This window comes from Camelus ferus, chromosome 12, assembly GCF_009834535.1.
Source record: "Camelus ferus isolate YT-003-E chromosome 12, BCGSAC_Cfer_1.0, whole genome shotgun sequence".
NCBI lineage: Eukaryota > Metazoa > Chordata > Mammalia > Artiodactyla > Camelidae > Camelus > Camelus ferus.
In genome coordinates, this window is record NC_045707.1 from 3393298 (window position 1) to 3409219 (window position 15922).

At 55.7% G+C, this 15922-nt stretch overlaps 1 protein-coding gene across 1 annotated transcript; it reads right to left on the minus strand.

Annotated features, from left to right (window-relative positions):
* Positions 1–1083: 1083 nt before the first annotated feature.
* MFNG (MFNG O-fucosylpeptide 3-beta-N-acetylglucosaminyltransferase) lies at positions 1084–15021 on the minus strand. The gene is made up of 8 exons (XM_006174914.2): positions 14525–15021; positions 10670–10718; positions 10157–10259; positions 9568–9721; positions 6526–6611; positions 4338–4503; positions 3499–3584; positions 1084–2046 (listed from the first exon to the last, which is right to left on the minus strand). Exons 1-8 carry the CDS (start codon positions 14774–14776, stop codon positions 1980–1982), a joined length of 963 nt encoding a protein of 320 aa, XP_006174976.1. The 5' UTR covers positions 14777–15021; the 3' UTR covers positions 1084–1979.
* Positions 15022–15922: the final 901 nt, after the last annotated feature.

The following is a 15922-nucleotide window of genomic DNA, read 5'->3' on the forward strand; positions in this document are numbered from 1 at the left end:
TACACGGTGGTCCCTCTCTGGGTCAGGCTCCTCCTCGGAAAACACGGTGCTAAGGTTCCAGTGCTCAGAGATTCCCACCAGCCCAGACAGCGTTGCGGCAGGGACAAGGTCCTCCAAGGGCCGGAGGACGTGCTCCAGAGGAGCCCCCAGGCTCGGCTGCCTGGGTCAGAGCTCCTCCATCTCTTGGGCCCTCTTGTCCCTCCTCCCACCCAGCCCCGAGCCCGCTGTGACCCTGACTCCCCAGCATCACAGGGCACGATAAGGACTGGGAGCGGACATCTCCTCTTCTTCCCTCCCTCCCCTCCCGCCAGGCACCACCAGGCCTGAAGTTTCACCATGATCACTTTCATTCAGTCATGCAATCTCTTTGGGGCCTGAAATTCTGCAGGCACGTACATACTCAGCTCCTACCCTGGCTGTCAAAGTGTCCCTTTATCTAATACCAGAGGCTGAATTTCTCAGCTCCATTCTGCCTTCCCTAATTGTCTCTTCCCTAATTCTTCCCTAATACCAGAGGCTGAATTTCTCAGCTCCATTCTGCCTTCCCTAATTAACCGCCAACCCAGGCCATGAGGGCAGATAAAAGGAGGAATCACTCCGGCAAACCAGCACCTCGTGGCACACATATATTCCCATGTGTGCGTGTCACACAGAAGTGTGACATAGGCACCAACACATCCACACACCACCACACATCTGTCCTTATGCACAGACAAGGGTAGAAGGGTACATGGCACACACACACCTATGCACATGCTCACATGCCCTGACACACCAGAACACAGTACTCGCTCCTAACAGTTACTGTTCACTGAGCCATTCCTTTCCCCATGCCAGGCTCTGTGCTGTGCCCTTTACAAACCCTGCATCATTTCACCCACATATCAACTCCTTTTCTCATCTATAAAATGAGTGAATGGGCCAAAGAGACCAAACAGTTTCCCCAAAGTCACACAACCAGCAAAGGCAGAGCAGGGCTGTCTAGCTCGAGGACCCAAATAGACACCACTGAGAGAACGGATCAAAGACCCTGCCCCAGTCAGAAATGACTTTGGTTGCATTTAACAGAAAAATGAATCAAGAGAGGCTTAAACAAATAAGGGTTTAATTTTCTTACAGAAGCAGATTTTGGAAGGGATAGCTGTGGATGATTGTCTTGGCCTTTCCTTCATGGCAGCAAGGTGGCTGCCCGAGATCCAGACATCACACCCACATTCACAGCAGGAAGATGAGTTATAGGGCTGCAAAACCTTCCCCAGAAGCGTCTCTGCTGTCCTTGCTTAGTTCACACTAACAGACAGAGCTCTGGCTCTGGCCAGATCTGGGTCACATGGCAGCCCCTAACAGCAAGGGAAGCCAGGGAAGTGAGCAAAAGGATCATCAAGATTGGCTGGAACCCATTCTGACCCCCATCTGGATCTGAGCATGCTGATGCTCCGAACAAAATCAGATGGGGAGCAGGGGCTGGAGACTGGTCACCAGCAGCAGTATCTGCCACAGAGCCTGCCATTCTGCCACCTGGGTCCTGCCAGTGACTGGGGATCCAGCCAAGGAAGCCAAGAATGGGTGGCTCAGTGTTTGGCCATAGGGGAGTGACTGAGAGACCAGAGCTAGGGGCAGAAGCCAGAATGCACCCAGAGGCCCGTGAATTCTCTGGAGGGTTAGGACTCCCCAAGCCTAAGCAGCTCAAGGACTCCCACCTTCGTTCCAGTTCAGCCACCGAAGGCCCGTGGAAGCCCAGCCCCTGAGGCCTTTCTGGCCCTCACTCGGTGCACCTGGTCCTGAGCTGTCCGACCCACCTCCCAGGGGCTTGGGATGCCTGCAGCACCAGCCACCATCCAATCCTGGGCTTGCCCACCACTCAGAGGCCCTGCTGAGAACTGCCAACCACACAGGACCTGCCACAAGCCCCCAAGGCTGCCCGGAAGGTGAAGGACAATCAGAAGCCTCAGCCCAAACTTTGCCCCGCAGCTCAGGGTTCACCGGGCCAGCAGCTGTGGGCACCAGGGAGTATCCGGGTAGAGGAGACAATGGAGGGAACGAAACCTGTGGAGAGACCAGAAATGGACGAGACAGTCACCCCCATGGGCTCCTAGGGGAACATGTGTCCTAGAGATGGTTTGGAGCAGGGTTTTGCACCTCAGCATGATTAACATTTGGGGCCAGGTAATTCTTTGTTGTGGGCGGCTGTCCTTTGCATTGTAGGATTTTAGCAGCATCCCTTGTCTCTGCCTACAAGATGCCAGTAGCATCCCTGCGAGTCTTAACAATTAAAAATGTCTCCACACATTGCCGATTGTCCCTTGGCTGGGGCAGGGAGTGGTGCAAAATGGCCCCTGGTTGAGAACCACTAGCTTATAAAGACTTCAAAAGCCAGGGAAACCATGAAGAGACCTCAGCTGAGGCCATACCATCTGACCACACATGTTGGTTCCATCACCATTAGGCAGGAACTTAGAGAATCTAGAATCTTCAGGCTTTGAGAGAATTTAATACCAAGTCTTAAACCTCCTGGCAGTATAGCCATAGCTTGCACACCTCCACTGATGGGGAGCTCACTCCATTAGAAGGCAACACCTTTCATCTTGGAATTTGAATGTTTTTTCCCCGTATAGAGCCAAACTCTGTCTCCTTGTAATGTCCAACTGGTTCACAACAGCCCTGGCCCCAGCAGCCTTGGGACAGACAGACAGACAGCTCTATAGGACTTCAAGGGCAGAAGTGCTGGCTCCTCTAAGAATTACACACCTCAGATAAATCCAAAGCCAGACAGAGTCCAGAAGGCCTTTGGGGCATGGGGTGGGGCAGGGGGGTTCCCTGCCACCTCCCCCACTGAATCTAATGCCACTTTCCTCTCCTCTCCCACGTTCCAGGTCACACTGACTTCTTTTACTTCCTTGAGTAGGTCTTGTTCCCCTGCCCCAGGGTGTCAGAGGCTGTGCACAAAGCTGCTTTACAGCAACCAGGGCAGGACAAAGAGGGCTGAGCTGAACAGTCCTAATCCCCCTGGGGCCTGTTTGGGGACAGAACTGGAAGGTGCCTAGGTGATATTTTAGCCCCCACTGCAACCCTCTATCCATCGAAAAGTATCACCAAAGAGACAAAGAGCCTAAGAAATATTCTTTTTTAAATTCCCCACGAATGCCTGAGGTTTCCTCCATTAGAGCATCTCCTTTGTTCAGTGAGGACATTTCTGTCTTCCAGGGGCTCCTGAAGAACCCCAGAGGCTTAGGCCCGGGAGAGCCCTTCAGATCCATGACGCCCAGCCTCCTTGTATTACAAATAGGGTGACTGAGGTCCAGAGAGGGCAAGTCACTTGCTCATGGTCACACAGCAATCCAGTGACAGAGCGGAGACTGAAATCCACTCCCTCCACTCCCAGCTTTGTGCTGTCAGCCACTGACCTCTCTCACTCCCTTCCCTCCCAGCTCCCCCATCTTCGGATGCCTGGACTCAGGCCCCACTCTTCCATTCTACAGTTTCAGCCCCCAGACTTACCTGGAGGGGTCCTCCTCAGGGGAGAAGGGGCCATGGAGTTTAATGACATTGAGTTTCCCTTCAAAGACACCATAGCTGAGCGTGACCTGTGCAGAGAGAAGCAGAGAAGAGAGTGAAGGGTTGAGGGGTAGCCCACTGGGGACCCCACCAGGGGGCATCATTTGGGCAGAAACAGAGAAGGCACATAAGGCTTTTGAGGGGCACAGAAAGCCTGCCTCTGTGCCTGAAATTCCACCAGTAGCAATGAGGATCCCACCCCACTCCCATTTGCCCATAAACCTATCTGTGCCCCTAAGAGTCTAGTTTATGTGGGAGGCTGGACCAATTCCCTCATTTACAGATTGGGAAACTGAGGCTCAAGAGGGGAAGGCACATTTCCAGTAAGTTGTGTGCCTGGACGGAGGTTTCCTGAGACCCACTCTAGGGCCTTGGCAATCCTTCTCCACCCACAGCCTCAGGTTACTTCACGTGCAGTGAAGATGTGGGATGCTGACCCCACACAAGAGGCAGTCAGGCACACAGGTTAAAGACTGTGGGCTTAGGGGGTCATCCAACCAGAGTTCAGATCCCTCTCTGTCTTGTTCTAGCTGTGTGCCAGTTAATTTTGCTCTCTGGATCTCAGTTTCTCCATCTGTAGTATGGGAATAATGTTAGGATCCACCCATATGAATGTTGTAAGGAACCAGAGAAATAAAGAAGATAAGGCCCCCAGTATGGTGCCTGGCACAGCAGGGGCTCTGAAAACCCCAACCATTAGGGTGCTTTGCTTTTGGTTGCCCCAGATCTGCCTGCACATGCACACCTCCCCCATTGCCACCTTAGCCCCGAGGCTGACTCACCTGCTCCGGGAGCTGGGCGGCCCCCAGCAGCTGCAGGGTCTCCAGGTGGGAGTGGAAGAGGGGGCTGGGCTGCAGGTGGCCGCCCAGCTTGCACTCAACAATGTAGCCCACAGTGCAGTCGTCCGGCAGCCGAATGAGGGCAGATGTGTCCACGAAGCTGGGGCCACTGAGGGAAAAAGCCATGCTGTGGCCACTGGCCTAGGCCTTCGACACCTTGAGCTCCCCCTGCCTCTCAGAAGACCGTCCTTCCACCACGGCCAGCTGGGAGAGCAGAGCTCAGCTCTAGCATCTGCCTCCTGCATACTGTGTGACCTCCAGCAAGTCACAAACCTCTGGGAGCCTCAGTTTCCTCCTCTGTAAAATGGACATGATAATGGCACTGCCCTCCCAGGGCTGTTGTGAGGATTAAGCGGAATGATGAGATGAAACTTTTATAAATGCATCCTTTCCTTCTCTCTCTTTCTTTTCGTTCATTCATTCACTCATTCGTTTGTTCTTGAGTTTGAGCATCTGCCTGGTGCCACCATGCTAGGGCTGAGGACACAGAGGTGAGAAAGAAATGTTTCCTGCCCTCACCAGCAGCCCCGCTTCTGGAGGGAGACAGACAGATGAGCAGGCCATTTCAGAGAAGGACTGGTGCTAAGTCAGAGGGAAGCACAAGGGCTGGGGACACAGAGAGGGAAGGTGGATTCCCAGAGGAGGTGGCAGTCTTCTGTTTTGCTTTTCATTTAATCATGGCAGTGGCAGTTGTTAAAAGGAGTCTTACAGGATGAGCTGGAGTCAGCCAAGTGCCACGAGGGAGAGAAGCAGTGTCCCAGGCAAAGGCATCACCTGACTGCCTACCCCGTGAACACCCTGGGGCCAGGCTGGGCAGCTGGCCCCACTGCTCAGAATGCCTGACTAAGGGATCAAGTGCATGCAGAAGCCCAGCCTTCACTCCCCTCCCCAAGGGGCCGTGCCAGGGGCTGAGGCACAGAGAGGGGGCGCCTTTTTTTTTAATTCACACAAATGTACCATAGAGGTGGGCCAAAGCCCAGATGGGGGCATGCCAGGCACAGGGATGACCCCGGACCCTGTGTACACGCCTGCTGTCAACAGGACCTAGGACAGCATTCCTGCTCCCAGTCAGGGCACAAACTGCCCCTGCAGGACCCCTTCCATCCAGGACAGGCTGGTGCAGAGGCAAAGCACTCAGATCTTGGAACCAAACCCAGCAGCTGAGTGACCTTGAACCAATCACTTGCTTAACCTCTCAGTGCCTCAGTTTCCTCAGTCAAGTAGAAATAAGGCCCAGGGTGGTGGGTAGGAACGTAGGTGTTAGCATGCACGAGGTCCTGAGTTCAATCCCCAGTACCTCCATTTCAAAATAAAATAAAATAAATACAACCAAATTACCTCCCCCTCCAAAAATAAAGACTTAAAAAAATAAGGCCAATATCCCTTCCTCCCTTCCTCCCTTCCTCCCAGGGGGGCTGTGATACTGTTAGCAAAGCACAGGCCTGGCTCAGAGTCAACCCTTAATATGAGGTAGTGACAGCGATGTGGCTGTTAATGACAATAGTGGCCTGCCCAGCTAATCTCAAGAGGCTAGACCTTTGCCATGTCCTCTCTGGAACACCAGTACCCCTGCCCCATACTGAGAGCTCCCACTGCACCCACAATCCCCTTCACTCTGGGCCTCTCTCAGACCACCTTAGCTCAAATGCTACCTCTGCCAGGAAGCCTGCCCTCCCATCCCCAAGCAGAAGGCCCTACTTCCTCCTCTGAGTGTCCCTGCACTTGGCCTTCACCTCCCCTGCAAGAGTGACCAGTCAGAAGAGGGCTAAAATAGAACCTAATATTTGCCTGGCTTGGACCACGTGCCAGCCCAGACACTCTCTCATTTAACCCTACTCACAACGGACGACCATCAGATCCATTTTACAGATGGGGGTACTGAGGCTCCAGGAGATTACACAACTTGCCTGTGTGTGGCAGAGTGCACTAGGCTGTGTACCCCCAAAGGCAAGGTGGCAGGCAGCTTACCCACCACTAAATGTGTAAATCTGTGACTCAGTGGGAATGAGAGGGAGTTCCTCTTGAGCTTGTTCTCAAATCCTTCCTGCTGCAAAGTCCCACACACACACCAGCCACCACCCCTTTTCTGCAACCCCCACCCTCCCCCACCTGCCTGCTGGTCTCCACTTACCTGGCCCATGGGGCCATCTTCAAAGCCAGTTTGCGGTTGATGCAGAAGCCAGCACCTCCAGTGGCGAACCAGAACTGTACAAGCCTCTGAGGGGAGAAAGGGGGTGGGCCAAAGTGCAGGGTGAGCCTGGGGGTGGGGGCAAGAGCCAGGCCACCCCTTGCCTCCATCCAGCATGACTCAAAAGCTTTGCATTTCACATCTGTCTAGAGTCTTGCTACAGCCTGGCATTATTATGTTCATTTTATAGATAAGGAAACTGAGGCCCAAAGTAACACAGCTAATTAAGAATGATAGCACCTGAAACTAACATTGTAAATCAACTACACTTCAATAAAAAACTAAATTTAAAAAAAAAAAAATGATGGTGACACCAGTTAGACCTCAGTCTGGCTGGATTTCAGTTAAAGAGGCCACAGTATCATATTTGTCCAACCGCTTCACCTTACTCCTATCCCCAGAGAAATGTCTCTGCCTCACCCCATGCGGTTCAGGAGGGGCTGCTAAACACAGCACCTGCTCCCACAAGGCCACAGAGGCGGGAAAGTGCCCCAGGAATGACGGATCACAAGACCACACCCCTTGACCCAGTGACTGGCTCAGCAGCAGGCACATGACTTAGGCTAGCCAATCAGAGTCCTTTCCTGAGCTCCATATGCTATGAGAGAGAGATGCTTTTACAGGGTCACCAGTAAATATAATGCTGATGCCATTTCCACCAGGCTACTTACACTGACCTTACCACTCCCAACTCCTGGGATCAAGAATGCTTTTCCACAAAAGGAGAGAATGAGGCCTCTCATGGAGTAGAGAGAAGGGCAGAGGCCTGTGAGCCCGTGAGGCCAGCAAACGCCTTGACATCTCAATCTCAGGAACCAATACCATTCCTTTGGGGTTTCAACCACTTTCTGCCCTCACCCAACATCACCACGGCCCAAAGTCTCTTCTACCTCCTCTACGGGGACCTGGAAATTCACCCATGGATTTCTTTAAAGCTTTTGAGAAACACTACATTTTCAGCTGTACCACCTCTTGGTCAAACAAGTGCCCTAAGGTTACCTTCTCCCAAGTACACAGTTGGTGCTTCATTGATGCGTGTTGCATTGGGTTGAGTTATCTCCCGCGATGCAGCAGTGAGAAGAGCCCTGGGCAGGGAGTTGGAAAGTCTGACAGTGGGCCCCCCGCCTCCTCCACTGCACAGCTGTGTAACCTTGAGAAAGCCCCTCCCCGGACCTCAGATTTGTCAACTGTGAGTACAACACTGGTTCCAGTTCTGAAATCCAGTGGCTCTCCTGGCCCAGAGGTGTCCTCCTCCTAAAGACCTCTGTGAGCTTACTTCTGAGACGCTGAGCTCTTAGAGAGAGGTCGGGCCTCAACCAGGCAGAATGAATGGTTTCTTGAGGCCCTGACACACAGGAGGCGCCCAATAAATGCTACTAGTTTAATGAATTGATGAGGGCAGGGGTCCCACTCCCAAGGAATTATAGTAACACCAGCGGTGACCGTATAGGCACCTAACCCCGAGCGCTGACTGTGCCGAGCCCTGCGCTAAGAGCTGTAATGCAGGTGAGGTGACCAAGGTGCACAGAACTGAGGTCGCTTGCCTGAGGTCCCAGAGCTGGGACTGACCCTGAGCCAGAGCTCTTGCCCCGTTTGCTGTCCCACCCCAGGGGATGCCAGGGTCTGAACAGGCCAGGACCTTTGGGTCAGAGTCCTGGGATCCCACCTGTGGAGTCTAAAGGAGGGCATTCATGCACGTTGTGGGGTTGGGGCGTGGGTGTGCCCAGCAGGGCTCCAAATCTGCACAGGAAGAACACGGCTTGGAGTCATGAGGCTGAGCTGAGCCGGGTGCTGATCTGTAAGACTCAGTAGTGCCTGCCACATGCCAGGCCCCTTCCCAAGCACTTGGATAGATGACCTCATTTAATTCTTTTTTTGCCCACAACCACCCTATGAGGTAGTGACTATTATTGATTTTACAGATGAGGAAACTGAGGCACAGAGAGGTGAGATGACTTCAATCAAGGTCACAAAGCCAAAAGGTAGCAAGGTGTGTGAACTCTGGGAGTCAGGTCCCAGAGCAGAGCTCCCAACTCCAGGCCAAGGGTCAGGTGCGTGGGAGCCTCGGGGACCTGTCAGCTCACCTGGAATCAGCTCGTTCACACACATACCTCCAGGGCCCAGGAGGATTAATTAGGGCTCAGAGGCTGATTAGCTGCAGATAATTAAGGTTTTGTGTTTCCTGCTTTGGTTTCCCTAGTGAAGCAGATGGTGACCCCGGGAGGGAGAAAGCCCCACAGCAGGCCCAGTTCCGCTCCAGGCGCTGCCTCTAGGGAGGAGGACCCCTGACTTGCCCTTTCACTGGGGCCAAAGGAGCCCGAGGGTCCTGTGCCATCCCAACACTGGGAGCCTGGTGGGTGCTGGGGATGAGGGAAAACCATCCAACATACCTCTACTAAAAAAAATTCTACACTGTTTCTCTGAAAGTCAAATTTAACAGGTATCCTGGTTTTTCGTTTGTCTTCTAAATCTAGTGACCTTAATCTGTCCATTCAGGTCTGGAGCTGAAGCTGGTGCTGGGGACCCTGTTGTGCCAAGTGTCAACTCCTCAGTTGCTGGTTAGAGATGAGGGGTACCTAGGGGAGGGGAGGGTTCAGGGCTCCCGGCAGCAGCAATTTCCCACCTGGCCCAGCAGTACTTAGCATTTTAACAACCTGTACAACTGCATGGTGATACCAGGTGGTTAGGCGCCCTGCCATGGAGTCAGGAAGCCTCAGCCCACCCCCATCTCACTGTGTGCCCAGGACGAGCCGCTGCTCCTCAGTGGCCCAGGCCCTACTAAGTGCCATCTCGATGCCTCGTCTGCGTTATCTCAGTCTCCCCATTTCATAAAGGAGGAGACAGGATCAGAGGCCAAGCCACCAGCCTAGACAGGCAGGGATGCAGACAAATCAGAAACCCAGGAAATCCATCAGGCCCTTCTACAGCCCCGCCCCCGCGTGGCCCCGCCCCCGGGACCAGCGGCCAATGCAGGGAGCTACCCACCGTGCGGTTGCGGGGCTGTGGCTCAGAAGCGTGGATGGGCCGGTTCAGGCTGGGCCGGCCTACGTAGACGTCGAGGGTCTGCGGAAAGGCTTTCAGCAGCTTCAGCAGCGCCCTAGGGTTCAGATAGTTGTCGTCGTCCACATGGCAGAACCATCTGTGGGGGTGCGAGGGGGGACAGTGAGCTTGCAGGGGGTCCCAAAGGCTGCCAGCCAGCCAGCCAGCCAGCCAGCCACACTCCGCCTGCGCCCCGATAAGGAGTCAACAAACAGCTATGGGGTGGGGGTGGCTAACATTTAAGGCACCTGTTCTGTGCCAAGCAGCATCTTGTGTAAGCTCATGAGGAAGCTGTGCACACTTCACAGGTCCGGACCTAGACTCAGAAAGGTTAAAACACTTGCTCAAAGTCACACAGCCAGTGAATGGCAGGATTCGAACCCAGACTATCTGCCCAGAGACAGACCCCAGGCAAGCCCTACATAATTAAATTCACAAGACCTAAACAACTTTACTTTTTTGACACAACCATTCCAATAAGGAATTGGCCTAAAGCAAAGGTCACGCCTGCCCCCAAAGTCCAAGGTGAACTCACCTCAGCCCACTGGCCAGGAAGGCATCGAACTCAGCAGCCATTTTGCAGGACAGGGCAGGGTGGCTGTGCTCCGCAGAGCAATTGGTGATCACGAGGTGGGACCCTAGAGAAGTGAGGACAAGTCAGGGGCCCCTGCCCAGCTCCTCCCCAGAGCCCTGCACAGTGTGAGCATGCAGATTAAGGAGAGGCCTCAGAGAGCCTGGAGCGGTCCACCCACTCCCATTTTACATATAAGGAAACTGAAGCCAGGGAGGGCTGACCTGCTCAGGACCCCAGAGCTAATGGACAGTAGGCAGAGCTGGGACCCAGGTGTCCAGGGCTTTGTCCAGCACAGTCCCTCCCCACACCCATCCTTGTTGCCAGGCAAGAAGCCTGCTCCCTTCCTGGGCACAGGGGGAATCCCCATGTGCCAAGGTGGGCAGCCTTGTCTCCCGGAGACCCCCCAGGCCAGGGAGCAGCCACCCCAGCTTTCCTTGGTAACAGCCAAGGTGCCCCTACCCAACCCAGAGTTACCCAGTCTCTCCTGGAGACCTTCATCCGGGCTGTCAGTGAAGATGAATGTCTAGGAAAGAGAAATCGAATCAAAACTAGGGTCAGCCAAGGGGAGGCCGGTGCCAGCCCACAGCCCACCACCGCCAAGTCCAGGTGGAGGCACACAGCAGACCTCTGTCCTCCTTCAGTGAGGGGCACATGCCCCTCTCACAGTCACACACTCCTTTAGGACAACATGACTTTCTCAGCTACCCAGCCCCCCTCCCCCATACAACACACATAAGCCAGCTTTTGTAGACACACAACTTTAAAGTGTACACCAGCCCATGAGTCTCACACTCAGCCCCCTTACAGACCAGCACCCACTGGGACCCTGCCAGAATCACACACCCTTGGCAGAATCACACACCCTTGGCAGAATCACACCTTCTTCAACCACACTCACACACACACACATCACAGTCCCACAAACACATATACACAACACTGGGACACTGTACTCCTTAAGGAGATAGGCAGGACTTTGACAGCCACGCAAACTCCCTGCGTAAGTGTCAGGGCCCTTATACATCTCCCTAATAGGACAGGTGCCGACCAATAGCATTCACACTCCTGGTCCCCTGTAACCTCACTAGACCTCCAGACAGGTGTTGTGATCTGTCCCCTTTGCAGATGGCAGATGGAGGCTAAGTGATGGATCATGGCTGTGCAGGTGGCCAGAGCTGAGCTAAGATTCGAACCCACAGGCCTGGACCTCTCCCTAGCTGTCACCTCCCACCGCGGCCAGACATCTCCCCAGGGACCTAGCAGGGGCCTCAGACTCAGTGTGTGAGCGCCCGTGTGCCCCCAGACCTGGGCCCCTCTCACTCTTCCCTTTTTCACTGGGACCCAACACCTTGGGGTCACCATGCCTCCTCTCTTTCTCTCACACCCACATCCAATCTGTCAGCAAATTCTGTCCACCCAATTCTCAAACTACCAGCATGCGTCCTCTCCCCGCAGCCTCCACGGCCAGCCGCAGTCCAGCCCCCCTCGTCACCTCCTGCCCACTTTGCTGCCATCACCTTTTCCCTGCTCTGCCTGCTCTGTCCTGCCCACCCTAAGTCTGTTTTCAACACAGCCCCAGGGGAGCCTGTGAAGTAAGTCAGATCTTTCTCTCCCTGCTCCCTGGCAAACTTTTGCCACCAAACAGTCACCAGATAGTGGAACTCTCTGAAGTCTGGAGCATGGGCCAAATGGGCCAGGGAATGCTTGTGAATGAATCCACTGGTGGGGAGAGGGGAAGACGGGTCCCACAGCAGAGCCCGGCAGGCTGGTGTTTTTGGTCCCCGGGAATCCTGAGGCTGGCACAGGGCGGTAGGCAGAATTTCTTCTAAGCTGAGGGTTGCATTTGATTTGTTTCAAGGAGGGACCCTGACAATGGTTAAAACCTCGCAGGAAAACAAAGGGACAGACAGCCTGCTGGGGTCAGGGGAGGGGGTGGCCGGGGACCATCTGCTACAGAGGAGGGGAGATGTGGGGCTGTCGTTTCTCCCCCCACCAGCCCCTGCCCTCGAGGACAGTGGGGAAGAGAAAGTCTCCCCCTGGATCAAAAAACGTGCCTCCCCCAAGCCCACCCCCTCTGCCTGGGACAAAGGCTGCACACGAGCCCTGGCCCGCTGCCACAAAGGCCCACCTGCCACCCGGCCGCCTTTAACCAGCTGGGGCAGGGTGCCCAGCCCTGGAGTTAACTAGCTCAGGCCTGCTCCTGATGGCAGAGCTGAGAGAGGCGCCGAGATCCTCCTGCCCTGTGCAGCTGGGAAACTGAGAGCTGAAAGGGAAGCCCTTTGGACAAGGTCACCGGTAGAAATGAGCCAAAGGGTGGAGACAAAGGGGGCCCAGAGGCAGTGACCAGAGTGGGTCTCCCTGTCTCCTCTCCTCGTTCTCTGTTTGAGCATCCTTCCTCTTTTCGACTCTGCCTGAAAGGACAAGATTCTAGACTCTGCTCCTTGTGCTAGGGGCAAGGATGGGGGGGATGGGAGTGTAAAACTAAGCGAATTCATCTCCTACATCTGCTTAACTTGGCTCAGTTTCCTCACCTGTAAAATGGGACTATCAGTACCTCCCACTTGGGTTGTTGTGAGGCTTAAATAGATGGATACACCTGATGTATGTCCCTTAGATGCTGCGAGCTGGCGGGTACTCCCTCTGGCTGCCTGGTTAGCATCTGGGATTGACCTCATGGCACAGACCGGGTGGCTGCTTGCCTCTCCTCTAGCAGCCTGGTCCTCCCAGACCTAGACCCTCAGGCTGGAGGCGCAAGTGACCGGGTAGCTGTGGGATCCCAGGTCTCCACAGGGAAGGAGAGGCCCCTGCCGGGAGGTGGGGGCTGGGTCCCACTGGGCTCCGCCCCCTCAGGCCTCCCGGGTGATGCTGGCAAGCACTTCCTCCTCTCTGGCCTCAGTTCCTTCATCTGGAGCAGGGGCACCACCATAGTGATCAAGACAAGACAGGAAAGGGCCTCAGACCACGTGAGGCCATGCTCCCGGGTACACACAGACACAGCACCATAAACAGGAAGGTCTGTGGGGAGGGCCAGGCTCAGCGGCTTCCACAAGCGGAACCAGAACCTCCCCAAGATGAGAAGCCGCACAGAGCCCCAGGGAAAAGCCCGAGGTGTGGGCGGTCCAGCAAGGGAAGTGTTCATCCAGGGTGCCAAGACATTAGGGCCAAGAAATCAGGGTGGGGGTGTCCCCTCCCTAGGGGGCCCTGGCCTTTTCCAGGTACCACCTCCCCTCTCCTTGGTCTCCAGGAGCCCCAACCCCCTCCAAAGTCTCAGTCAGTCACTTCCTCCCACTGTACCAGCCACCAAAGTGGGGCAGCACGTGTGTGTGCCACGCACGTGCGCAGGTACGTGTACAAATCTGCCCCACCACCTCCCCCAGAGGCGGCTCCCAACACCCCCAAATCACTGACTTTGCTTGAGGAGGGCACTGGGTGTGGGGAGGGGAAGACCCAGAAGGGACTCTGCTTGTCAGCGCCGCCTTCCCAGAAAGACACAAGCCATGCACCCCTGTCACACACACGCCTCATCGTTTGCACATCTAACACTGACACCTTGGCTCCATGCATGTGAGCATACACACATGTGTATACACACACACATACGCATGAAATCCTGCAGGCCAGGCAGGCCTCTCCCTCCACCTCTTGCCCACCACTGCCTCAGCCACCACCATCCCAGCACACATCCTCACTCCCTCCCTCCCTCGGAAACCGCCCCACAGGAAATGGAGCACAGGAGGTGAGGTGCCAGTGCCCTGGGCACACCCTGGGCAGCAGAGGCATGGGGGCAGGGGCTGTCGGGAATTCTGAAAGGATACCCCCCTGCCCCTCTCCCCAAACAAGGTCCTACCAGGACGTTCCCCTCCTCATCAGCTCAGCCCCTGTGCTCCACCCTCACAGCCAAGGCAGGAGGACAACACCCAGGGCCTGGACAGGGGCAGCCGGGCCTGGACACATGTCAGAGTCAGGGCCTTGCCCCAGCTGCCCAACACCCACCACTGCCCCCGATGCCAGGCTGGGCCAGGATGGGCAGGAAGGAAGCCTGCACTGTAACAACTAAGGAATAGAGGGACCCCCAGGAGGGACCCAGGAGCCTAGGGTAGGGGCCCAGCCTGGCCCCAAAAAGAAACCAAGCAGAGGACACCTGGCTCTGAGGCCAGCGACGGGCACAGTCAGGGCCACAGGAGCCCCTGATGCTGGGAGCAAGGAGGGCAAGACAGCCCAGGTGAAGCAGGTGGGTGAGCAGTTTCTCCCTCGAGGCTGCCAAGGACCTCAACTCAGTAGAAAGGCCTCTGTGAGTCCCTCCTGGGCCCGCAGCCGCCCACTTGTCACCTGTTCCCTGGTCCTGGAGACCCATGTGTCCAGCAGCAGCTCCAAGCGGGAGCGGTGGAAGACCCGGGTCGTCTTGACTGCGATGAAGACGTCGTGCAGCTGCAGCTCAGGGAACAGACGGCTTGGCGGGCTCAGCCCAGGGGTCTCCAGCCCGCCCTGCGGGGACAGGCTGGAGTGGTACCGGAGGGAGAGGAGCCCCATGCACAGAAGGGTGAGGAGGGCTCCGGCCAGGCCCCGGAGCCGGCACTGCATTGGCTCTGGGACCTCAGACAGCTCAGCCCCCAAATCCCAACTAGACGGGGAGGGGAGGCTGCTCAGGAGGGAGCCCCAGCAAAGGCAAAAGTCTGCCAGGCATCAGGGGCGGGCCAGGAGGGGAGAAGTGGGAGCTGGTGCTCTGGCCCCGGAGGCTGAGCCATGGCAGCCCCGCCGCCACCAGCCCTCCACCTGCTCCGCAGCCCTCCCGCCACCACCGCCACCGCGGGCTCTGGAGCGCCTGGCCCCGCCTCTGCCTCCAGCGCAGCCCAGGGGCGGGGCCGGCCCAGGGAAGCCCCAGAGGTGGCTGAAAAGAGGCACTGGCTGAAGGGACAGCCCCGGCTCTGCCAGCTGCCACAGTGGGGGTGGGGGCAACAACAACCCCTCCATGCTTGGATGGGAGGCAGGGGCCCTCCAGCCTTCCCACTCCCCAGGGACCACTGGCTAAGCTCATTCAACACTCTATTTTCTGGTGTCCTGGTAGCCAGCCTCCCAGGTTTTGCTCACATCATTCCTCATCCTGGATGCTCTCCCCCAGCCCCCACCATCCTCACTCATGTTCCCTCTACCAGGCTTGATGTTATTTAGACTTTAAGGCTCAACTCAATTGTTCCCTCTTCCAGGAAGCCCCCCAACCTCGGGGGCTCCCACAGTAGTTCCTTTAATCTTTACAACAGTACTAGAATTGTTATTTCCAATTTATTGCTGAACACATAAGGCTCAGAATGATCTAAGATGATCCAGCAGCTCAGCCACAGAGCCAGGTGGAACCCAGGTCTCTGGCCCTCATCTGGCTCACAGGAGTTCCCCTGAGGGTGCATGTCCTGCTGTGGTCCACCATACTCTATCTTACTCAGCAGTCTTTATTTCTGCCTCTCTCCCAGCCAAGCCAGTGAATGGAGGACCTTCTCCAGCTACCATCTCTGTCTTGTTTTGTATAAGGTCACTCACATCTTGTCCTCCCTCCACTAGAACACTGCACTGGCTCCCATCTCCCTCAGACCAAAAGCCAAAGATCAGACACCAGCCTACAGGCCTTGTGTAAGCTGGGCCCCTGTTACCTCCAACCCCATCTCTCCTACTATTGTCCCCTTGCTCGCTCACTCCAGACCCAGTGGGCTTCTGGCCAGCTCAAGGACACACTCA